Raw genomic sequence first — 26241 nt, forward strand, 5'->3', positions numbered from 1 at the left:
ACCAATGCATGATGCATAATGCATCATTAGACTAGCCTTAATGATTTGTTGCAATAAAGCTCTCATTTGCATGGCTGTTTAGATGTCAGTAGAGTTAAACTGTCAGAACTATCCATCAAATCCATGCAAGATAATGTATTGTCCTTAAATTTTGAGAGTTGTATATGCAGAAACGATTAACACCTCCTAACATTGTACATGCAAACTATTACGTTAAGATAGAAACACAATGGATTGTTGAATGAGTTGAATATAATATACTGTACTATATGCAAACACAGAAAGAAAGTACATCTATAGGGTAAATAAAACAGGATAAAATACTTTCCTCTATTTAAAGTGAGAAACAGATGAATGGCCCACAGCCACTGTTCTCTCTCTTTTCTCCGCTCTTCTTTCTATGCCCAGACCTGATGATTCTCTGAACCTCGGCGTGGTCTGCTCGGCAGAGATCCACCGACGAAGGGATAAAGGATTAGGCCGCAACACAAGCGTCTGTCTTTGTCTTAAGATTTCTGGTTAGCTCACCACTAACCGAGAGTAAGCAAGCTCTCTTTCCTCCTGGCTTAGTCTCCAGCACTGCTGCTCAGCAAAAGCTGTTACCGCCGTGTAATCTGCTCGCAGCAGAAACACCGAACCGAACTCTCTTTCTTACCACAGCACTGCAAGAGCCTGCGTGACGATTTCTGCAACAAAGTTTAGCGCCAACAGCTGCCACACACAGTCTGCCAGCTTACTTTAAGAACTGACTTTGAGGAGAACCACAGATGGCACAACTGGGTCCTCCATCTGCACAACGGACTGCAGAGCACAGTTTTCTCCAATCGGAACCAACATTCTTTCCTGCCTGGCTCATCCAACGGAACCACCAGATAAGCAGCATGTTCAAAGCAACCGTTCTTCCTTTACAGACTTAACATAACCACTGAACCTATAACTGGGCATTACATAGTTTACATAGCTCAACAGTGTACTTGGCTAAGTGTTACTTTTTTGAAGCTGTACTGTATGAGCTATATATAGGCGTTGGAAGTGGGGTGCTCAGGGTGCTGTAGCACCCCCTGCTGGATTGCAGACAAAATGAGTATTGCAGTTTTAAAAACCTCCTAAGTCTTAAAATTTGAATCATGCTCAGTACACACCAAATCAAATACATTTCTGTCCTGAACAACTATTTAATTAACAATATTAAAATGTCCTTCAATCGGACAGCATTTGCAACAAATGAACGCTGGAAGAGAACTTTGTAATTTAAGAGGCAGTAGCAATACACTGGAGGAGGCTTAGCTTTCCCAACATCATGTCGCTCCACTCAAAGATTTTTTTAAAAAAAAAAAAAAGCCTCTACTGTCCATCTCCCTGCCTGTGAATGTGAACTACACGCTCTTGTCCTCATTCCCCTTTGTCCGCTGTGGTGTTGCATTGTTGCAGTCTGCCAAGTTTCGGGTTTGAATTGTTGCACTCCAAAGAGAAACACGCCTGCACAACCCATGCTCCTGCAAGAGGGGATGTTGAAAATGACAGTTAAGTTAATTTGTAGGTTAAAAAGTTGTAAGTGGTGAGTGCCAATGAGCTAAATTAACGCTGGAGAACGGCAGTCATGGTTGTTGAATAAAGTGACGTAACAGTTTATGCATATTCGGTGGCAGCATCCCCAGCTCAAATCATCTTCCAAAGCATATGGAGCGTATGAATTTTGTTCACATATGTTGTTAACGGATGTTATTGGTGATTTGTAGTTCTCACCTCGAACTCACCTCGGGTCATTGGTTTTTCACAGTGTTGCTGTTGCGCTGAGCTCTGTCTAGTCTGACGGTCAATGCGTGAGAGTTGGCAGATCTGTAAATGACCCTGCTGCCTAGTTAGCTCACTAGATGAATGAGCCGAGTCTTGTTAAGCTGGAGCTCAGTGTTGTGAAACAGAGGAGGCTAACTGCTCCTAGCATAGGCTACCACAGCTTCTGTGATGACAAAAAATGCCGTAGATGGGACAGATACATCAGTCACTGCTGATTAGCGCAAAAAGCCCCTCTCCCTAACAGAAAATGTCCTTGAGGAGAAATTGACATGCATTTGTATTTTCCTGTTTTACTTTTGTAGTTATATTTCATTTTTCTTTTTTAATTAATGAGAATATTTTTAACCAGTCATTTAATTGTGGTTTAATTTTCAATAAATCAGTGTGTGTTGTCTTGTGTGAGAGAGACAGAGAGGTAGAGCGAGGTTGATGGTGTGTGTGTTAATGTATTCATATGTAAGACATTACCCCCATCTCTCTCTCTCCATGTTACAGTCTCCTCAGTCCTCTCTCGCTGTCGGTCCAGTGCAGTCTCAGTTAAATCCTGGTCTGGATCTGATCTGAAAGCTGGATCTGATCTGAAAGTTGGATCAGGATTTAAACCTGGTTGGTTGTCGTGCTTTTCATGATCGTGGTTGTATGACAAAAAATTAGAAATACTATATACAGTAAATTGCTGCATTATCAATATACTAAACCTATAATCGTGTTTAGTTTGCTTGACAGAGACCTAATAAGTTATGATTTATAATGTTTCCATCTTTACTATCAAGAGCACTTATCTTTACATGATGGTCAGTTCCAGCATCTTTTTAGGAGAATATTTATTAGAAATAAAAATATAGATCAAAGGATTTTTTTTACATGAAAAACATGCAGAGCAGGCACAGCAGAGGCTGCTAGGGCTACTTGAGATCTTTGTTATTTATTGGTGGAGGGATGGGATTTTGTTGTGAAAGCATTCACAGGTGGTCTCCCCTTACTGCTCGCTCTCTCTCCACACCTGCCTCCCCTTTCTCATTTTCACTAGCTTCTGGTTCGTCTTGATGAGGTCGTTTGATGATGAAATTATGGACTTTTATCAAACGGCTAGCTAAAGCAAACTGAATAACAGTTGTCTTTGGTAAAAACATCTTGCGTGTTGTGAGCATCGTGAACTTTCAGTGCATAAAAGGTTGCAACAAGGCCTCCAAATCAAAGGACAAAATATGTTGTTTGTTCATGCCCTCTAGAATGACACATAGAAGTGCTTTCCGATCTGACGCCCCTATCAGCATGATAACATCATTGGTCAGTGCCTCCCAAAACCGTTTCAAACCACTGTTGGAAAATAAATCCTCTTTATGATGTGACAGCACTTTGGTTACGGTTAGGTTGAGTTTAGTGTCAGTACTTTGTTAAGGTTAGGGTTTGTGTACCTACTTAATTAAGGTTAGGGAACGCTCGTGGTCATGGTTAGAGCCCAAGATACCAACGTTGACTGTTGGTTGGAAATGAGAAACAAACAGTCTGATGGTTTGCTGATCATCCATCCACCCCGACCGCCTCCCAACGTGGTCTTTGTCGCTCTATAACAACATCACCTAATTTTCTCCTTTGCTCCGGCCATAATTACTACAGCTGCTTGAGAGCTTTGTCCCTTGAACGTGAACAGGTGTTGTTGTAGGACACGTCCTAAAACGGCCGATGCTGTCGTTCTTCTTGAGAGAACAGTCTCAGAGGTCGCCCCGTACGGAACAGTTCTCTTTAAAGCGTCAGTTCTGGGTTGTGGAAGAGCTACCTTTTCCATTGTCACTTGTCTAGCTTTGTAAAAGTGCTTCTTCCTATTAAAGGTTATTCATGAGAAAAGCCAATTTTGCTGTTTTAGAACACATGTTCCCCAAAAGAACGCTAAAAGACTGAACACCAGCCTCGCATTCCTAGACCAGCATGTATTCCCTCAACCTGCTGTCTGAATTAACAGTTCAGGACTCTGTTTCCCGTGCTGAAGACGATGCTGAACTCTCTGAAGTAAGCCGCGCTATATCTTAGAAATACTCATAACACAAAAAGTTAGCGTTGTAAACGGCACAAAGAAATCTTTTACATTTGAAATTCAGTATGAAAACCAAACTTCATGTGCAGTAAACAGTCTACAGCTTTCAGCTTGTTGCCTTAATAATTCATGTTCCTGGGGGGAAGTTAAGTTTAAGAAAGTCAGCTCTGATTGATTTAGCTGTTGCTCGACACAGACGTTACTCTTAAACATTAAACCTAAAATGAAGCGTGGATGTTGTGAATGTCATCCTGTCATCATTTCCGTATTAGGCCTGCTAGAAGCATGTCGCAAACAAGACTCTCTGAGTCACATCTCAGTCAAATCTGAACACAGCGGCATGATACACGTATTTTTAAATTCAGCGTTACATTACTTCCATTTTCCTAGGATATCATATCTCTGATGGCCGTCCAAATAAACGTCCATAAACGCTGAAAATCACTGAATAAAGACGCTCCCTATAACTCCAGAGCTCTCCTGAGAATCCTCCTGATTGTGAGTCTCCTTCAGTGTCACAGTGATCCAGAGACAGCTGTCTGTGCGTCCACGGGTCCACTGCAGACAGGAGCTGCTCTAATGGGACAGTCTGACTACATGAAACAGATACAGGCTGAAAAACAGGGGCTCAAGTTGTAGCTCACATCTTTATTTAATCTTTATTTCTTTTTCTCTTTGTTTCTCTTTTGTCTTTTCTTTCCATGCTCTCTTCTTCTGTTTCAATGCCTCTAATGGAAGTATTGTGACGTCTGCAGAGAGATGATCAGGATGGGGGGGGGGTTATAGAAGAGAGAGGATAAGAGATAAAATATATTGCCCAGCACGATTCTGTGGATGCTGAAAGAGAAAAAGAGGGAGGGAGGGCATGGATAGATGGAGAGAGAGACGGGCAGAAGACGAGAAAAGAGAGAGTAAGAGATGGGTCAAGCGAAGGGCAGAGCGAGTAAGAGAGAGAGAGGAGGAAGTGTGTCAGCCATGACAGATTTGTATTCCACAGTGAGCGTCTGACCTTAGCAAAGCCATCACACACACACACACACACACACACACACACACACACACACACACACAGATAAATGCTTTTACTCCGTCACCTGTGCTCCCTCTCCCTCTCTCTCCCTCTCTCTCGCTCTCTCTCTCTCTCTCTCTCTCTCTCTCTCTCTCTCTCTCTCTCTCTCTCTCTCTCTCTCTCTCTCTCTCTCTCTCTCTCTCTCTCTCTCTCTCTCTCTCTCTCTCTCTCTCTCTCTCTCTCTCTCTCTCTCTCCCTCTCTCTCTCTCTCTCTCTCCTCTCTCTCTCTCTCTCTCTCTCTCTCTCTCTCTCTCTCTCTCTCTCTCTCTCTCTCTCTCTCTCTCTCTCTCTCTCTCTCTCTCTCTCTCTCTCTCTCTCTCTCTCTCTCTCTCTCTCTCTTATCGGCAGGGAAGCAGATGTTAACGTTGCCTTCACATGTGTGAAATAAAAACAGAAACTGTGATATTAAAATAATAATATAATACATTGTAGACTTTCAGTTAAAATACAAATACAAGTTAAAGAAAACATTTCTTTATGAATGTGTGTGTGTGTGTGTGTGTGTGTGTAGGTGTGTAGGTGTGTGTGTGTGTAGGTGTGTGTGTGTGTGTGTGTGTGTGGTGTGTGTGTGTGTGTGTGTGTGTGTGTGTGTAGTGTGTGTGTGTGTAGTGTGTGTGTGTAGTGTGTAGTGTGTGTGTGTGTGTAGTGTGTAGGTGTGTGTGTGTGTGTGTGTGTGTGTGTGTGTGTGTGTGTGTGTGTGTGTGTGTGTGTGTGTGTGTGTGTGTGTGTGTGTGTGTGTGTGTGTAGGTGTGCGTGTGTGTGTGTGTGTGTGGTAGGTGTGTGTGTAGGTGTGTGTGTGTGTGTGTAGGTGTGTGTGTGTGTGTCCTGCCTCCGTCTCCTCGGAGGATTTTGAATGTTGAGCTCTTTGAAATCTGAGCTCAGAGTTATTAAACGTTGCTTATTTCACTGAATGTTGAACATTGTAGGAGGAAGAGCGTCTCTGTCTCTGTCTCACCTCACCTGTCCAACAGCGACCACCTGTTCTGTCTGTGTCTTCCTGTTTGGATCCACTTTGTGCTCTCTGAGCCTGTACTTGGTCAGGATCTGTCTCTCTCTCCACACACACACACACACTTTACTCTACCCCCACTCTACAACAGGAGTGTGTAGAGGCTGGGGGTGTGGGAGTCTCTGTCTGTTGCCATGGTGACGGTAGCCTCCTCTCCTCTCCCATTCTTTATCCTCTGAGGACCAGATGTGTGTGTGTGTGTGTGTGTGTGTGTGTGTGTGTGTGTGTGTGTGCTGACCATTTGACTGAAACACACACAAAAACCCTGTGAACGCAGTGTTCACAGTCCACCCAAACTGTTGGATTTGGGAGCTTTCATTAATTCTTTATTTGGCAACACTTTTAACCCCACTATTTAGCATTTATAAGCAGTATATAAACAAGTAATACTTTATAACAGCATTTAAAACTGGGGTATAAACAGTTAATAAATATTTGATCACACAGTATAACTATCTATTGATTTGTCTTCGGTCCCATCAGCAGGACCTCATCATTTGTCAGTGCCTCACCTGACTCCCTCCTTTGCCACGCCACTAGAGGGCGCTGCCACTTGAGCTGAACAGATGTTGTTTTGTGGTACTTGCTGAAAGGTTGATGCTGTTGTTCTTCTTGGGAGGAACGTTTCCAATACATAAAAAAAATGAAGAAATGTCCTTATATCTGCTTACAACAACACTGGAGTGAGTAAAACATTTAGTATATGTTGATATATTGCCTCTGAATGCTAAATAAGGGAGTGTGGCTGGGGTTGGGGGATTCAGATAATGGGTTACTTTTTGACACACCTAGTTGTCCTCCAGATACTTTGTCCATGTGTACTTGAGTCATTACATATTAAGGAATTATTGGCAGTGTTTAAACATTGCACTGCATTCATTGTTTTTGGCCACTTGGGGGCTCTCCGACAAGCTGCAAATCCAACCCTGCCAGATTGTTGCTGCACATACAGACACGGAGCAACATTAGCGTTGGTTTGGAGTCACCTGATGAACGTAGCTTTGAGCTGGTTTGGTGTTGATGTTTTTGCTACATGCAGCTGGCTGCCGTGGTCGGCGATGAGAGCGGTGAGACTGAACTAAAACAGCAGCGTTGTGGACTGTACAGTCACAACAATAAGCTGAAAGACACTAAAACACTTCAGGTGATAATTCTCTTCACTACAACTACCCTTTTTACATGACAGAATATTGATTAGAGCAGCTCTACGTACATATAAATGTTCATTATTTTTTAATTATTGTATATATTTAATAATTTTTATTTATTTATTTAAGTTGGGAATTAAAATGAAAACCCATGAATGTTTAAGATGAAATCATTTGTGGGAGCCTGACTGTGATTACACAGCACGTTTCTGCTCTACAGTATATTTACTAAAGGGTAATCATTTACACTCTGATGTGATTACATTATAAAGGAAAAGCAGAATCCTGGCAATAAACAATAATCATACTTCCACAACAGGAAGTAGGTCAAAATAAACAGAACAGATCGTTTGAGTACACGTCAGTGCATCAGTGTCTGGATGACATGTTCTTTAAAATATTAGACAGAACGTTCCTCCTCCTCCCTCTTATTTTCCTCTGCATTTTTCCTCCTCAGTCTCTTTTTTTTCTTCCTCTTCCTCCGCCTCCTGTCTTCTTCACCTTGTCTTAATCTTCTGTATTCCTTCCTCCCCTCCTCCTCCCCCTCCTCCTCTCTCTCACCTCCTTATTCTCCTCCCCGTTGTCTTCCATGTCTACCTTTTCTTCTTCCTCTCTCTTGCCTCCACCTCTTCTTCCTCCTGACAGACAGGTGCCGGTCTGACGCTCTGCCTCGCCTCCAAAACAACAAAACAAATCAAGACACGGCGGCGATCTCTCTGCTGAGTGTCATTTCAATCCACGGCGAGCCAGACACGGCTTCAAAGCACCTGGAGAGAGATTTAATGAAATTCAGCTCAATAACACCTGTTTGATATGGCGAGAGAGAGGGAGAGAGAGAGAGAGAGAGAGAGAGAGAGAGGGAGAGGGAGAGAGAGAGAGAGAGAGAGAGAGAGAGAGAGAGAGAGAGAGAGAGGAGAGGGAGAGAGAGAGAGAGAGAGAGAGAGAGAGAGAGAGAGAGAGAGAGAGAGAGAGAGAGAGAGAGAGAGAGAGAGAGAGAGAGAGAGAGAGAGAGAGAGAGAGAGAGAGAGAGAGAGAGAGAGAGAGAGAGAGAGAGAGAGAGAGAGAGAGAGAGAGAGAGAGAGAGAGAGAGAGAGAGAGAGAGAGAGAGAGAGAGAGAGAGAGAGAGAGAGAGAGAGAGAGAGAGAGAGAGAGAGAGAGAGAGAGAGAGAGAGAGAGAGAGAGAGAGAGAGAGAGAGAGAGAGAGAGAGAGAGAGAGAGAGAGAGAGAGAGAGAGAGAGAGAGAGAGAGAGAGAGAGAGAGAGAGAGAGAGAGAGAGAGAGAGAGAGAGAGAGAGAGAGAGAGAGAGAGAGAGAGAGAGAGAGAGAGAGAGAGAGAGAGAGAGAGAGAGAGAGAGAGAGAGAGAGAGAGAGAGAGAGAGAGAGAGAGAGAGAGAGAGAGAGAGAGAGAGAGAGAGGAGAGAGAGAGAGAGAGAGAGAGAGAGAGAGAGAGAGAGAGAGAGGAGAGGAGAGAGAGAGAGAGAGAGAGAGAGAGAGAGAGAGAGAGAGAGAGAGAGAGAGAGAGAGAGAGAGAGAGAGAGAGAGAGAGAGAGAGAGAGAGAGAGAGAGAGAGAGAGAGAGAGAGAGAGAGAGAGAGAGAGAGAGAGAGAGAGAGAGAGAGAGAGAGAGAGAGAGAGAGAGAGAGAGAGAGAGAGAGAGAGAGAGAGAGAGAGAGAGAGAGAGAGAGAGAGAGAGAGAGAGAGGGAGAGGGAGAGGGAGAGAGAGAGAGAGCGAGAGAGCGAGAGAGCGAGAGAGAGAGAGAGAGAGAGAGAGAGAGAGAGAGTCGTAGCAGCCTTTGAGCTTCATGCTAACTGTATATATGTGTGTGTGTGTGTGTGTGTATATAGAATGGAACAGAGTCCATCCGATACGCAGAAACTCGCCGCAATACCAAACTCTGTTTCAAAGCTGATAGGATTTGATTCAGCTGGGATTAGAATTTGATATTTTTCTCTGTTCTTGTTATTAATAAAACTGTTAATAAAATAGATCAGAATCAGAAAAAAATGCTGTGACACAAACAATAGTGGCTAACCTTGTATCAGTCCCTAAAGAGGCGAATACGGTGAACATGTTTTATTTTTACTAACATGACTTTACAACCAAGCTGAGAAATTCAGTTGAAAGTGCTGATGTGAGGCGTTCTCTCATTGTGTTCTATCTCATTTATGTAGACCATAACACTTTTTTGAAAGAATGTTTTATTTCAGTGATTTACACTGGCATACATAGACTTTCAATGAAAGAGGATAAAATCACTTTACATGTAAACGGGTGCCTGTTTCATTTTTCTTATATTTTGGGTTTCTGGCAGCTTTCTGTCCTATTAAATTGACAAAATGAGGAGCCAGACTTACAGCTGATTTTGTGCTAAAAAAGATACTGTACATGTGGGGTGAGGAAGGTAAAAAGTGCTTAACAAAGACAAATATGAATGTATAAAATGTAGACTCCATCCGCTTTGATTTTACAGTATGTATCAGTTAATCTGTACAACTCTAATATAGAAAGATGAGAAAGATTCCTCATATTGTTTTTAGTCCTGAGAAGTCATCAAATATCAAAAACTAGAACTGTCGCTATTACTTTGCAGTTATTTTGATGGCAGTTAAGCTGCTGTCATTGAAACTCAACACTTCACATTAAAGCACATCAGGAAAGGGATTATGGCCATTATTTCTTTTTGACAGTTTGGTTTGGTTTACTGCTTTAGTTTCGTTTCTCAACCCCCACCTTTCCTTGATAATCATCTTTCCACCCCACTCTCCTCATCTCTCATTAGATCAATCTTCCTCTCTACCTTTAAAAACCTATCTCTGTTGTTCCGCAAAAAAACCCACAAAGAAGAGAGGGAGAGATGGAAGACAAGCCGAAAATATTTATTCTCTCCTCTCATAGCGCTGATGTTTCTGCGATGTTGGCCTTTATCGATTGGAGAAAGCGGAAGGTCATCCATATAGTCTGTGTGTGTGTGTGTGTGTGTGTGTGTGTCCTCGCCTATCGATTGGTTAGAGGTTGGAGGTTTGTACCTCACCGCCTACGCCTAAATGTGTCACCATGCTGCGTGTGCGCGTGTCGTTGTGTGTTTATATAGGTGTGTGTTGTCACTTCCAACATTGATCCCCTTTGTGATGAAACACCTTCCCATCAGCCCCTTCATCATCACTCAGCAGGAGGAGGAAGAAAGAGGAAGTGTGTGTGTGTGTGTGAATGAAACCACAGTTGTGTGTCTATATGTCCTCTGAATGTATCCTGCTGTTCAAAAAAAAGCAGAACTCCAGGAAACGTGAAAAATCATTTCACAGTGTTTCACTTAAAAACACCAGGTATGTGCTTTAAAGGAACAGCTGTCTTGTTATGACTGTGGGCCTCCTGCTCCACAGCCACGCTACAATTATTAGTCTTATTACTATTATTATCATTATTAGTCCTAGTATTCTTTTATTAATATTAATATTACCACTGCCATTACATTATTATTTTAACCTATGTGGAATTTGCATTGTGCTGCTGTATGCGCTCTCTCTCTCTCTCTCTCTCTCTCTCTCCCCCATTGAGTCTGGTTCTGCTCGAGGTTTCTGCCTGTTAAAGGAAGTTGTTCCTTGCCACTGTCGCCAAGTGCTTGCTCGTGGTGGGATTTGTTGGGTCTCTGTAAATAATATTCGAGATATAAGAGTTCGGTCTGGACCTGCTCTGTAGGAAAAGTGCAACTAGATAACTTCTGTTATGAATTGGCGCTAAATAAATAAATTGAATTGAATTGTCTGTGCTGTGCAGAGTGTATAGATAGCTTGTGTTAGGGGCGTAATGGTACACAAAATCTCTCAAAGACACGTTTTGGTGCATAGCTCTGCTGGACGTGTAAGTGTCATGGTTTGCTGTGTTTTTGGGTGCAGCAGGAAAAACAAAAGGAATGCTCCTACAGAAGCTCTCTGTAGCTCCTGAGGGCCATCCATCATAGCCCTTGCTCATTTATACAGGGCAGTGGATAATTTCTGGACACCGGCAGCTCGGGCTGGTTAATACAGGGCAGTGAGTAATCCCTGCAGCTCAGTAAATAATTCCTGCATGGCTGCATCTTGTGGATCATTTCTGGACACCTCCAGACGACTGCAGCTCATGCTTGTTTATACAAGTCAGTGGATTATTCCTCAATTGCTGCAGTTGGTTCTCATTTGTACAGGGCAGTGGATAATTCCTGGACGACTGCAGCTCCTATTCCTTAATGTGCTTATTTATAGTGGGGCACAGGCACGGAAATAGTTGCATTCAGTTGATGGCGTTCCTGTACCTTACCAAGAAACCACAGCGCTCCCAAACAATAGATCTAAAGGACATGGGAGGCTCTTTAGCTGCTTTCTCGTGTGTCCTACACACCAAAGGCACTCACTATATGGTATTATATGAAAAGATATTGTTAAATACATCTCTCACGCAGTTGGTGGCAAATCTACACATGATGCATTTAATTTTTCTCAAAATCCAACACAGAATATGAAATAGTATCTGTGTCACCAAACAAATTTAACATTCCTGTAAAAGTTTGATCAAATCAACCAAGAATTCAAACTCCCTGCTGTTTCATTTTTATCTTGTGTTGTCAGTCCATGATTTTGTAGTAAAATGGTTCAAAACATGAGGCATTAAAATGTAGAGTGAGATAAGAGGTGAAGGCTTCACATCTGCTAGAAAGCTGAGATAAAGAGAGTCTGAGGCAAAAGCATGAGAGGAAGTGAGATAAAGCTAACACAATAACACAGTTATTCACTCGTTAGTGCAGAACACATCTACTGGCTACATTCTCATGAGATTTCCTGATCCCATTCATTTTAATGACCTGAGCTAAGTGCAAACTTTTAGCTTCACTTTGGGTCAGAATAGCTGATCACCTAATTTGACACGGTGACCATCTTGAAAGAAAAATATTGTGGTTTTGATCCCGGCAGTAGTCCCTAAGATCAGAGGCAGAATGACTTTGGCCTCAGTTGACCAGTGGAGAGAAGGACGATGTTGAACCATGTAGCGGGGCTACCTTGGGTAATGCATGCCGCTCGGATATTCCGCTCGCCATTGCATTCAGATTCATTCAGTTCAATGAGATGACAGCTGTCTGTGATGCAACCTGAAAACGAGCTAGATATCAGAAGGCAACCTCTCTCCGTATTTTTAAAAGGAAATTAAAGACCTGGCTTTTTAATTTTAGTTTGGAGTAAAGTAGTTTTTTTTTTATTCTATTGAGTTCTTTGTATTGACTTTTAACACTTTGTTTCATTGTTGGAAATGTTAGTCTTACAAACGTTTTTTCTTTTTTTAGTTTTTTTTTTGTTTGTTTTGTGTAATTTTACTATGCAAAGCGCTTTGCTACATGTTTTTATGAAAGGTGCAATATAAATAAAGCGAGTTGAGTTGAACAGACAGCTAGCGGACTGTGAGGAGATATTCGCTGAATTTGACAAAAAGAATCGCATACCCCACCTTTAAATATGGAACAAGTACACACAACCTGTCTCGTACTTCAAGTCACTGCTGACTTTGTCAGTATTTAACCAAGACCACCATCTTTCTGAACCTTCACCCCGAGTTGTCTTAACCATAAAAATGTTCATCTTGCTTTAGTTGTCACAAGTGTAAATTGTAGGAAAACTAATTGTTACAATTTGAAATGCTTTGCAGATTTGTTCACTATGAACATTTTGCTAAAAATCTATATACTCTTAATTTGCAACAGCAAATATGTGAGACAGGTCTCTTCAATAGAGGAGGCCTTTCGTGGTCAGGATCTCTGTCTTTTTGTGACTGTACATCTGCCTGACATCTGGAGAGTTCTGTTTTCGACATTCCTACGCTACATTTTGCCTCTGCACTGTGCACTGGAGTCTGGTATGTTGGACTTTCGGTGTGTTATGTTGTGGTGAATGTCAGCATAGGGCTGTTTTAAAGGAAGTAGAAGTAGTTTGTGAACAACACTATTAAGGTTTAAGTAGCTACACTCAGAGCCTGAATTATTACTCAGAACTACTGATTATTACAGGCTGATCAGGCTGTTAGGTCAGCTCTCGAAGGTCACTTCAGTGTGTGTTTGGGTTTTCGGCCCTGATGGCGGTCTCAAGGTTCAGTTTGTGACCTGTGTTTCCTGCTTTCACAGTAATAACATCAGGGCTCCAGATACAGAGAATGTTGCGTTGCACGGAAAGACACCTAGAATTACTGCACTGCAACACAGAGCTTTTACTGAAAAGTACACACACACACACACACACACAGCTTTCACAGTGTGTAACTGTCAGTGCACAACACCCACAGCGCACACAGCTTTCAGGGTAAATTAATGTATACACACACACACTCACAGCTTTCACAGTAAATTACTGCAAACACAGACACACACTGTCATGGGCAGCTTTAAAACTACACACACACAGAGCTCTCACAGCAAATTAGAAAACACACACATTCCATGTCTCACAGTGCCTCCGGGACAGTAAAGGAACAATACAACAGTTGCCAACAAAATAAAATATATAGTAAAAATGGATTCAAATTGTGGGGCAATTCGCTCTCAAAACGTTTTGCTAGTGTCACCGGCACAGCTGACGGAGGATGCCAGCGCGTAACGTCAAGGCTGAACAGTTTCCACGTGATCCGAACATTTCCAATAACTCCAGAGCGTTGGAAAGTCCAAAAGTCCAAATTTATTGAAAAAAGATAGATGTCATTATTTCCAAAATTCACAACACGTTTTTATCTAACGAAATATTCTGCTTCAATCTATGTTTGTTGGCATTTAACCTTTCAAAACCAACATTATCACTGTGACCACAAAACTGTTTGCTCTCTGCTTACCGCAAACAAGGAGGCAGCACCAGGTGGAGTCATACTGAGTGATGAGCACGGTTTGTCAGTTTCATCACTGTGCGTCCAGTGCAGAGAGAGATCCAGGATGTGTTCAGCCTGGAATCCGGGGAAAACTGCTAGCCAAGTTCTATAAAAAGTCAAAACTCCAAAACACCTGTTAGCAGACACGTTCGGGGGGGTTGGGTTGTAGTGTATTCTGTTCGACCTCTCGTATCTGCTTTTTTCTGTGGGTCTACGTGCCTTTATTCAACTTTCATCCATTAAAGTCAGTTTCCACCTTCAGGTCAGTTAGGTCACACAGTATACACACACACACACACTCACACAACATTTTAGAGATTTTACTCACTCACCCACAGTGTTGGAGATTTACAGGAATAAATATCCATTTTAGAGGAATTTAAAACTAGAGGGCAGAGGTGTGTGTGTGTGTGTGTGTGTGTGTGTGTAGTACAGGCATTTTTAACGGCAGCTGGCTGAAATGAGCCCTGAAATTGAGTGCAGAGAGAGAGAGAAAGAGAGCGAGAGAGGCGGTATGAATGTGAAGCAGAGTGAAGCTGAAGCGAGTGAACGAGGTTAAAAGAGATAGAGGGATATGGAGAATATTTATAGGCAAAATGATAAGGAGAGAGAGAGATTTAGTCTGCATCTGTTCTACATATCAGAAGTCCTCTTTAATGTATGCAGCATTCATACTACAGATATGTAGTGGTATATTTAAGCTCTTGCAGTGTGGGGAAAGTTTAACTTGGATTTTTCTTGTTTGATTTGAACAACAGAAAATAATGAGACCCTGCTGTCTATATTTGTAATACCTGCTATCAGTTAGCAGAAGCAGTAGCATACAGCAACAGCATTCAGATAAATAGACTAAATAGTCAAATCTGGGGTGGCAGCAACCTCCAAGTTAGCAGCATCAGTAAAAGATATCAGCATCAATAGCAGTTGGCAGCATCAGCAGTTACTGCTGGCAATGGCAACAGCATACAACATCAGAAACAGCAGTAGACAGCAGCATAGCAGTCAACAGAAGCAGAAGGTGTTAACCATAGCCTGTATATAAAGATGGCCGACGCGTCTCCACTTCCTCCCGCTGTACTAAATGAAGCCAAAATATCCGGCTACGGGAGCTGCCATCTTGCGCTGGTGACGTCATTTGGAGCCAGAGTCTGTGCAGTAGTGATTGGGGGTGGAGCCGCGGTACCGAGGTCCCGCCCACACACCTGGCCAACTCAATTGCGAGCCGGGCTCAGCTGTCAATCATGACGTGAACCCCCTTTTTACAGCATCAAATAACTAATTAGAACCAGACTTATCTGAAAAATGAACAACTGAACAAACATCAGCGTGATAAGAACTACCTAAACTGGCAGAAACCATCTTTGGGAAAAATGTATTTTTGAGTTTTTAGTTTTTAGGTTTTAGTTTGGCCCATGTCCCATCCACTAACATGGAGGGCGGGGTTTATGACCTATACTGCAGCCCGCCACCAGGGGGCAATCCAGATGTTTTGGCTTCACTTTTGGGGAGCTGTCATGTCGTCCGTCTTTATATACAGACTGTGGTGTTAACGTTAAGCAGTTAGCAGCGGCAGAAGCTCCAAGCCGTCACAGCAGCATACAGCAGCAGCAGATTAGATGTATGCAACCAGTTGTTTTCATGGACTGCTCTGTGATGTGAACAGGTGTATAGTCAGCACTCAGGTAGATCAGCTGATCATAAGCTGATCTACCTGTGTGTTACCAATGACTTCATATTCTTGCCTGAATGCTAGAATGCTCTAAATCTAAAGGAAACAAAACAAAAATGGTGTCAAGACGAAAACTCATACTTCATGTCACAGACAAAATCAAATATAAGTGTTACTCTCAATTAGTGCGTATTGTTGTTGGTGCGTAGTTGTGCAGTAACCTTGCTGTCTTCCAGTGTCTCTTGTCCACTGCAGCACTGTGTACTTACAGCTACATTATCATCACTTTATACAGACTTTGTTAGTTTGAACGGCTTGATCCAACTCCATTAAAAAGTTGAATATAGCAATATAATTGTAGTCTAAACTGACTTTTCTCTTACATTCATATAATATTAATGACATTAATAACATAATAATGAGATTTATTTATAGAACAATACATGTTAAAGCACATAAAACTACTTGTTTTTGTGCCCAAGTCCAGAGTCTGTAAATATTTTGAACGTCAGTAGAAACGTAGTAGCCTGTGTTTTGTCCATTTCTTGTTGGTACAAGTTATAATTCTCTAGTGCATTGTTTTATTTTAATAACACACATACAGAAAATCACATTTCTTTGCTATAGAAACCTCAGAGCTGAAACCAAACTCCCCTAAAGATCACTCAGGCAGCAGAAACAATATAAATGCAGAGCAGCTTGAAGAAAATGGACAGAGTGATGGAAAAAACATGAGGCTGTGCGTGAGCAGGTATCATCTGTCGTCGGGTAGACTGCTGTGTAATTTTCAGCATTTATTCAGACTGTTTTCCAGCTCTTCTTCTGTGGTGTCTGACTCTATTATTTACCCTACTCGTCTATTTTCGGCTGAGAGTGACGCTTTACTGCTCAGCACCGGCTGGTCTTTTCGGCCGGGTCACCGAGCTGAATCCGCCCTTCGCACCGAAATCTCTTCTCAAGGAGACGAGAGGAGGTGTGTTAACACTCCTTTGTTTCCATCTACTCCTCTTTTTCTCCCAGATTCTTTATAATATTATTTACAGAGACCCAACTTCCTCATCTTTCTCTTCTTTTACTTCCTCAGTCTCCTCTTTCTCCTATTGTCCTCTATCTCCAGAGGAGAGGAGGAGTTGTGAGGACAGTTGATGGTGTCAGTTTGGTAGATGATTGGTTTTTAGACACACACACAGACACACACACACACCACTGAGTATACACTCATCAGCTGTGGTATGTACAGATCCAGCCACCTAGAACTGCCGACTGGGCCATGCTAGAGCCCAGGCAGATCCATGGCTGACCCCAGCAGGGTCTCTGCAGGGTACTTGGCTGAAATTAAATTCCCCTCATATATGCGCATATGTATTTATGGGTTTTCGTGAAGGAAGCGCCATCTCATGGTGACACCCTGCAATTCAATAAATGGTGTGTTTACAGTGGATTCTAGACACGCCCTGTCAGGAAACAGTAGGAAGGAGGGAGACTCCCAGTGGCTTGGAACTGGTTCCCAGTCGGCTGGCAGCCGAGAGGCCTTCGGCTGGGAGCGGCAATTCTGAGTGGCTGCCACTGTAGCTGTATGAGTGTGTTGGTGGTACAGTGATTATTGCTGTGTTCTGCCTTGGGGATGATAGCAGTATAATTGGTGGCAACTTAAAAGCAAGAACTACTGTAACACTGCAGATCACACACACTCTCCTGAGGAACTGCAGGCCTTTCTCTATCTGCATTCTTATCAGTACTCGTGTTCTTGTGGACTTGTGAAATTGCATCAGTCATGGCCCAAGTTCTGCCGCAATCCCCACCTGGAAGTGTTTTTGCTCCGCACGTTTTATTGAAGGCATTATGGCAGCTGACTTGTGTAAACTTGGGGTACACGAAGATCCCATCATGCATTTCTTATCGATCACTTAGTGATCACTGTCACTGTTGTTTCTTTTACACTGATGTCTCTGTAGCGTTTTTAACAATGGGTATTACATTTTTAAGATTCTAAGATAAACTTAGCTCTCAGAGTATTATTTGTTGCTGCCAAATTGGATTGTCTGATAGTAAAATTAAGATTCATGTTTTTAATAGTACTACCTTTGTGTACCTTTGACTCAGATCTCACCACGCTTCATTGAAACATTCATACATGAAAATAACAGAGGCAGTGTGTTGTATGATAGTAGATTTAGTCTTATTGTAAACACACATTACAGTGATAATGACAGGTGTACAGATTTGTTGGTTTGTAATTATGCTGTTGTTCCAAGTTTGGACTCTTGAGTTTAACTTTCATTGGGACTCCCAAGAACACTAGTTCAACCTTGACGTACTCAGTATTGAGAAAGGCCTACACTTTTCTGACTTGTCACATGGGGCTCTTCAGAGCTCCACTCTTATTGGTTGTAGCACTGTCAATCACATCTGTCAAAGCAGTTCTTAATGATGTCCGTGGAAGGAAAGAAGGCAGGTGGGAAGGAAGCAAGGAACTGCTCAGTATGGGTTTATAGACCTTCAGTGGCAGGAAAATAAACCAGTAAACCACCTTTTCTAGTCCAGGTATAGCAGCTCAAGAACAAGTGGTCTGTGGAGCGGACTTGATGCTGTCAAAAGTTCAAGTACAATATAATATACTCACTGCACAGGAGAGTTAGCTAGTAGTTACACTTTTTTGTTAAAATAATTAATGTTTGTAATGTTTCTAATATTGGAACTGAAGCGTATTCTAGCTGAAAATGGTAAACTGGAGATTGATACTGAAATCTTTCAAAACAAGTTTCACATGATTCTGAATACAGAAGGTGATCAACATCAAAACTATGAAATAATGTGAGCATAAGACAGATTTGAGTAGTAATTAACTAGCACATCAAGATTAGGGATCCTCATTTTTCATTTTGTTTTCATCTTCATTCTTTCTTACTAGAAAAAATTCTACATATTCAGGAAAACATTTTCATCCTGATCAAAACACTTCAAACTTTTAATAACTCAATGTTAACTTTTGGTTTCACACGGGACACGAACCCCGGTCTGCTGAGTGAAAGTCCTGTGTTTGTTCTGAATCTAAAATGGTAAAAATCAGTTCATTCCAATGAAATCCCTGGGATCAGTGGATTCACCCACAGCAGCAAGTTCAACTCTGCTGAACTGGGATTTGCACCCGTTGACAATAGTCACTTTTATTTAACCTTCTCTGTCGGAGCATAAACTGTTCCACAAAAGGGAAAAGGTTTACAGACAGTTATGAGAGTGGAATCTGTACAAATGTCTTTTGAATATGCTGTGAACGTATTTTACCAATAGGGACCCTGCTCATGACTTTGCTAAATGAGAGCTTTCTTGTTAATCTTGGATATATTGTGCTAACTGATAGTAAGCAAGCTTGCTATAGCTCAGAGAACTTTTTCCTCACTTGAATAACTCTTTATTGAATTAATTGATGTACAATCCTGAGAACAAAAGCACGTGCAGGACAAAATGGCTCGGGGTAGTAAAAGACGCAGGACAGAGAAAATAGAAGGAAACTCAGAGAGCGACTGTGACTACAGTAATTAGTGCTAGCATGTTCCCGGCTGGCTAGTGTGTTAGTGGTTAGCTCGCTAGCTACAGTAGTTTACTAACTAGTCTTACAAGTAGTCCCTGTGTCACCAAGCTTCTAGAACCACATATTTCGTGAAGTTCAGTTTCTCCATCTGTCATACGACCTGCCTTCACGTTGTATCGGTCCCTTATGAGTCCCCCGAAGCCAAACTGCTGGCTGTGCTAGTCAGCCAGCTCCGCCTACCTAATTTGCATATTAAGATCCGATCACAATGCAGGCTCAAGATAACAAGCACGTTTATTAATACCAGGTGCAGTTGGAAAGGTCTGTTATCAGATGTCATTATCCAAGACCATGTGATTTTGCGCTATATAAATAAAATTGAATTGAATTGAAGCGAATTTCAGACACAGAATAATGATTTTCTATTGAGTGGCTGGTGAATTTGAACATTTGTCTGTCAGCGGCTGGTTCATTTCCCACCCTGAGTACATCTATTTGAAATGTCTGAATTAATCCTGCAGGGCTCATTGATAAGATCAAATGATTCTTAGTCTTTACTTTTGATTGATATCTGTTGATTGATGACTGAACTCTTCAGATGCTCTGCCGCTTTTTCTTCCTGCCTGTGATCTTCTTTACCACTCTTCTTCCTCCTTTTCTTCCTTCTTGTCTCTTCCATGTCTTTTCCGTTCCTTATCTGCTCATCTCATCTGTCTTTTTTTTTGCTCCGCCTCCTTTGCTCACCTCATGCACCTCCACTCCTTGTCCCCCGTCCTGGTCCCTGCTTCTCCTCCCTTCCTCCCTCCTTCCCTCTCCCCTGGATAAACTGTTAACAGAGGCCATGCCCACTCAGTATAGACCTGCCCACACGCCTCCTCCTCCTCCTCCTCCTCCTCCTGCTCCTTCTGGCACCCCCTTGACTTACTCCTCCTCCTCTGATCCCCCACCAGTGTCCCCCAGCCCAGGCGTTGCCCTCCCCTCTGCCCCCCGCGACCTGGTCCCTGTCCTAGTGTCCAGCCGATTTGTCCGACTCAGCTGGCGCCCCCCGGAGGAGACCGGAGGAGCTGTGCAGACCTACGGCATTTATTACTCCCAGGATGGAGTCGAGAGGTAAGACCGGACTTTTGGATTCTGAATTCCTCCTCTAAGGCAGTGGTTCCCAACCTGGAGGTCTGGACAACCCACAAACCTATGTTTACTTTGTCAGACTTTTGTTGAATCTTTGCTTTTTCTAGTGAATTTCTGAATAATGTTACTTTTTAGGGCCTAATTCAAATAAAACCATCAGAGAATGTAGAATCACTCATAGGTTTCTCTGATCACAGAGGTCATACGCAGAGTCATCTTTGTTTCAGCAGGTTATATAAGAACCATGGACTTCAGAGTGTTAGATGAACACTTGGTCTTGGATTATAAATACGTTGACCCACATGAAAGGGCACACAAGGAATATACGAGATGTGGTTATGATCTCTAAGCTACATGATGAACCCATGTTGTTGACCTCTAAAACCACATACAAACTGCTGTGTTTGTACATCAGTCTGTGGTGTTGGCCTCTGAAGGGACATGAACTCATGATGATGGCTTCTGAAAGTACCTAAAGGTACATGTTGGAACACAGGACATTTACTTCTCAAGCAACATCGTAACCGTAGTATTGAGTTAGAGGTGTTAAAAAGAGCAAAAAGAACTAAAAACTAAATCACATCAACATTTTTTGCTGACCATGCATGCTGTGCAGCTTTGAATATTTGGATGTTTTGTTGGTGTTTTTATAAATGTCTGTACAGTAAGTAAATCTACGGTGGCCCTGAGAGCTCAACGCACTGCAACTTAAGAAAGCACATGCAAATAGACAAAACACAAGCAAATTAAGAAAACATCTTCACCAATTTGGCAACACATGCGCAGACTCAACCAAATACAGCGCGAAAAAAATTCGTTCTATCAGACATTTTAATGATTTCTGAGGAGATTTAATGTTTATGACAGATGTTAACCTTTCCTATCAGGTTCACCAGTGTTGACAGATGACCTGTAGCCTGTGTAATAATCATATAGGCATTATTAGACCAGAAATACCCAGAGGTATAGGTTACAGTAGGCCGAGCATTGTTATGATAATGAGATAAGCTCAGCTTCCATGTTAAAAAAGTTACACAACACACATTATCACTTTTTTGAGGGGGAGGATGTTTCACTTGTATATTGTCTTTGTGTGTGTGATGTCTGTTTGTAAATTAGTGACATTTAGTTTTGTATTAACTAACAACCGATATCTGCTTATTCCCGAAAGTCCTTCCTTAAATAATCCCCCCCCCACACACACACACCTATTGAAGGTGAGGATGACCAGTACCATAAACAGAAATGAGTCACCAAAAGTTGACATTTGGAAAGACATCCAGGGTTGGTCACTATACTCTCTGACCAAGTCATGCAGTAATTATCCTACCGGTATTAAATCACTAATAAAGCTGCCATTAAGCGCTTTGAGTGGTCAGAAGACGAGAAAGGCGCTATACAAGTACATTCCACTTACCATTTACCACTAGATGCCGCTGTACGACCTGAGCATGTCAAATCAGAGAGTCAATTAGGGGAACAAGAGCATTATTGTTTCCTCTTATACTGTTCGCAGTGCATCACAGGATAACTGTCTAAACTCCAATGCTTAAAAACATATCGGTGAGGTCGAAAAATGCAGGACTGCACACCTAATCTATGTACACTTCGTCACTACGTTCATAACAGGCTACAGTCCATTTGTTATCACTGATGAACCTGGTTATTATGACCTTCTTTTTCAGTTTCAAAAATGCTTTACAAACCTTTTCTTTGAATGTGCGTGCTCCTGCGAGGTAAGTGCATGCTGCATGACTGCGCATGCACACAGCGGACAAAGAGTAAAGAAACAAAATAACAGAAAAACAGAAAATACTTTTTTGGTTTCTTGTTTAGTAGATTACCCATTTCAAGATGAAAATAGGAAAACACAGCCTGCAAAAAAAAAAAATCGGAAGTCTGACCACTTTTACCGTTTTCCTGATTGAATGAAATAATTGAATAAATGGATGATACATGGACCCGACATCGGTAACTTCTTGAGAGACAAACCATGGCAACAAAAAGTGTGTCCGAGCCGTGTTTTAGTGTTCTCTGGAAACAGTTTCTATTGTCGTCTGTGCTGCTAGCAGCATGTTTCTGTATTTGCAGCGTGTTTTCTAAATGCTGTGCGTGTGTTGTCAATTGATGATGATGTTTTCCTAATTTGCTTGTGATTTGTCTATTTGCACCGTATATTTCCATTAGAGTGCACATCTAGTCTGCATTAGTTTCTGTCAAAGTCACATTATTGTTGTGCGTGAGAGTTCATTCTTGATCTTGGAAATAGCGGTTTGACAAAGCTTCGGAAGAAAATAGGAAATGGACCTTAATTTAAGATTATTTTGTCAAAAAAAAAAAATTCTAGGTGGTATACCCCCTCAAAACCATACACGGCAGCGGTGGATATAATCAGAATCAGAAATACTTTATTGATATTTTGTTACAGCAGCTCACTGCACACAGGGATAGAAGTACTAAGCAAAAAATATAATACACTATAATACAGGTCAGATAAATTAAGTACCAAGTGGGTATAAGTATAAAATTAAAAAAGGTGTGAAGTACAAAGTGGGTTTATAAAGTAAAAGTGCATGAACTGTCAAGTTGAGTGTAGCTTATTAAGATTATAATGAGACGAAGGATATTGCACAGCAGTAATAGAAGTATGAATAAATATCAATAAATTAAACTGAAAACTGAGTATATTGCACAGCATTATTAACACAGAATATTGCACAATTATGTCAAGTATTGCAGAGATGTTAATGATCAATGTCCAGTTTAATGACTTCGGGTCATACGGATCATTGTTTGACCAGCATGTCATGGAGTGGGTGGGAGACACTGTCCAAGATGGCATGTAGTTTACCCAGCATCCTCCTCTCTGACACCACCGCCAGAGAGTCCAGCTCCACCTCCACAATGTCACTGGCCTTACGGATCAGTTCGTTGAGTCTGTTAGCGTCTGCTACCCTCAACCTGCTGCCCCAGCATGCAACAGCATACAGGATAGCACTGGCCACCACAGACTCATAAAACATCCTCAGCATCGTCCGGCAGATGTTGAAGGACCTCAGCCTCCTTAGAAAATAGAGGCGGTTCTGGCCCTTCCTGTAAAGAGCTTGAGTGTTCCTAGCCCAGTCCAGTTTATTGTCCATGTGTACTCCCAGGTACTTGTAGTCCTCCACAATGTCCACACTGACCCCCTGGATGGAAACCGGGGTCACTGGTGCCTTGGCCCTTCGTAGGTCTGCAACCAGCTCCTTAGACTTTGTCGCATTGAGCTGCAGATGGTTCTGCTCACACCATGAGACACCAAGTTACCCACCACAGCCCTGTACTCAGTCTCATCGCCACCGCTGATACATCCCACCACAGCAGAGTCATCAGAAAACTTCTGAAGGTGGCAGGACTCTGTGTGGTGGCTGAAGTCTGTGGTGTAGATGGTGAAGAGGAAGGGAGAGAGGACAGTCCCCAGTGTTGCTGACCACGCTGTCCGACACACAGTACTGCAGGCGCACATGCTGTGGTCTGCCAGTCAGGTAGTCAACCATCCAGGACATGAGGGGGGGCATCCACCTGCATTGCTGCCAGCTTCTCACCGAGCAGGGCTGGCCAGACGATGTTGAAGTGGGCCGTTAGCCTGAGAGCCAGTTGAGGGGGGAATAGGACTCTCCCTGGAAGATGGAGGAGGGGGGAGCAATTGACTCACAGGAGTCTGAGGGCAGACAGCAGCTGAGTTAGAGGGGGGATGAGCAGGAGCCGGTGTGTCGAATCTGTTAAAGAACAGATTAAGTTTGTTGGCCCTGTCCAAGCTGCCTTCATCTCCTCTGCTGCCAGTCGGTCTGAAGCCAGTGATGCTCTTCATGCCGCTCCTGTATGCGTCCTTAAGGTTAACAGCAGGTCCAGTGTCCTCTCCTCTCTAGTTAGACAACTCACATATCGTGTTGTTGAAACACTGACATGGTTGACGTCACCCGAGATTCATATGAGTGCACTAGGGTACTGAGTCTGGAGTTGTGCTATGGCGTTGCACACCGATGCCGAGTTAGCAGAGGGGGAGATGTAAACAGCCACAACAACGGCATGTGAGAATTCACGTTATGATCCGGGATGTCCTGGTGTAGCCATGTCTCTGAGAAGCACATCAAACTACACTCACGGAACTCCGTCTGACTCCGGGCTAACGCCGTTAGCTCAACCATCTTATTTGCCAGTGATCTCACGTTGCCCATTACGAGAGAAGGCAGACATGGCTTAAATCTCTTGTTCTTAAGTCTCTTTTGTCTGCACCCCTCTCTCTTCCCTCGCCGCTTCGTTCCACCTCTGCATTCTCGGTGTGTCCTCCTCCTGATCTCAGTGGGGATAACGGTTGTCCATGCCGCTCTGCTTCAGCACGATCAGCTGTTCCCTGGTGTAAGCAATGTTGCCAAACAGCTGATCTGCAGCGGTGCCCTGACCAAGTAGCAGGAGAAGAAGTTCCACGGCGAAAAAAAGTACTAAAACACTTTCTACTCTCATTTTCGTAAAGAGCGTAGTCTAAATTATACTTACACACAAGTTACTAAAGTTTGGAAGAAAAAGGAAAGCTAAAAGTTGGAAAAAGTAGGATGACGATACGGAGCTACGGCAACAGGCAGCATGCACGTTGGCGCATGCGCACTATCTGCCACCCACCATTGAGTCTGGTTCTGCTCGAGGTTACTGCCTCTTAAAGGAAGTTTTTCCTTGCCACTGTCGCCAAATGCTTGCTTATGGTGGGATTTGTTGGGTCTCTGTAAATAATATTATAAAGAGTATGGTCTAGACCTGCTCTATAGGAAAAGTGCAATAACTTCTGTTATGAACTGGCGCTATATAAATAAAATTGAGTTGAATTGAAACTCCATTATTGTTATGACGTGCTAACATGCGGATGTTGAGCAGGTAACATTTCGCATGTTCACCATCTTAGTTTAGTGTGTTAGCATGCTAACATTAGCTAATTAGCAGTAAACACAGAGTCCAGCTGAGGCTGATGGGAACGTCATTAGTTCTGCAGGTATTTGGTCATAAACTAGTGTTGAACAAATTGAAATTTTGACCTGATGATGGCGCTAGATGACAAGTCAGAGGATCACCAAAGTGATTAAGATTCATCCTCTGTGGAACATCAATGTATCCACAAACTTTATTGACAATCCACACAGTTGCTGAGGTATTTCAGTCTGGACCAAAGTGGTGACCGACAGACCAACCAACTGACAGACCCACATTGCCGTCCATAGAGCTACACTGCTAACATGGCTAACAAGGTAGATGACCTATGTTGTAGTCTTGAAGGTGTGTGAACATAATACTGTGTAACAGGAAGGTCCATGTTGTTAAATTATAAAGGGACAAAGGACTGATTGTGTAGAGTTGTATACTAACAGTATGTCAAAGACAACACTTCTTTCCTTTGATCACAGCTCTGCAGCTCATAACTATACATTTACTAGAAGGATCTCTGGGTGACATATTGGCAAGTCCCCCGCTGATGTTAAATGGTAACCTCTGACAGGCGGGGCTCCAGCTGAAGCCTTTCACATCCAGGCTTTTAAGCTTTGTTACCTCAGGGACTAACCGGCCTGCAGTGCTTTAGGGCTGTGAACGGTACGCTGGACAAAAGAGTCCCTGACGTTTCATCATGAAACAATACGACGGAGAGATTCTGTCAGTCCTACTGACTTACAGAAAGAACAGAGGCAGAGGTTTTGGCAGTTCTAATGACTTAGAGAAAAATACAGAGATGGGTTTTTTCAGCACTAATAACAAAACGAGAAAGGAGTGAGGGAGAGAGAGACTGAGAGGGAAAACAATAAGATTACAGGAGATGGGAGACAGCAAGAAGGGAGAGTGAGGATGAAATCTTTTGTCAGTTGTAATGACTTCCAGGAAATATACTGAATAATATACTGACTATGAAATAGAGAAATAAGAAAAAAGATCAAGAGAGAAAAATGGAAAAAGAAGAAAAGC

The 26241-nt window shown here is 42.5% G+C and overlaps 1 protein-coding gene across 4 annotated transcripts in view; it reads left to right on the forward strand.

The window, feature by feature from the left end:
* The window catches only part of dcc (DCC netrin 1 receptor), a 298212-nt gene that overhangs the window by 146399 nt on the left and 125572 nt on the right, over positions 1-26241 (forward strand). For 2 of the 4 annotated variants that reach the window (XM_044173877.1, XM_044173878.1), the window contains one exon: positions 19968-20241. In XM_044173877.1, coding sequence (XP_044029812.1) covers positions 19968-20241 — 274 coding nt within the window. The remainder of the gene's footprint in view (positions 1-19967; positions 20242-26241) is intronic. The other 2 variants (XM_044173879.1, XM_044173880.1) reach the window with 1 other exon arrangement.

Source organism: Siniperca chuatsi, linkage group LG18 (assembly GCF_020085105.1).
Source record: "Siniperca chuatsi isolate FFG_IHB_CAS linkage group LG18, ASM2008510v1, whole genome shotgun sequence".
NCBI lineage: Eukaryota > Metazoa > Chordata > Actinopteri > Centrarchiformes > Sinipercidae > Siniperca > Siniperca chuatsi.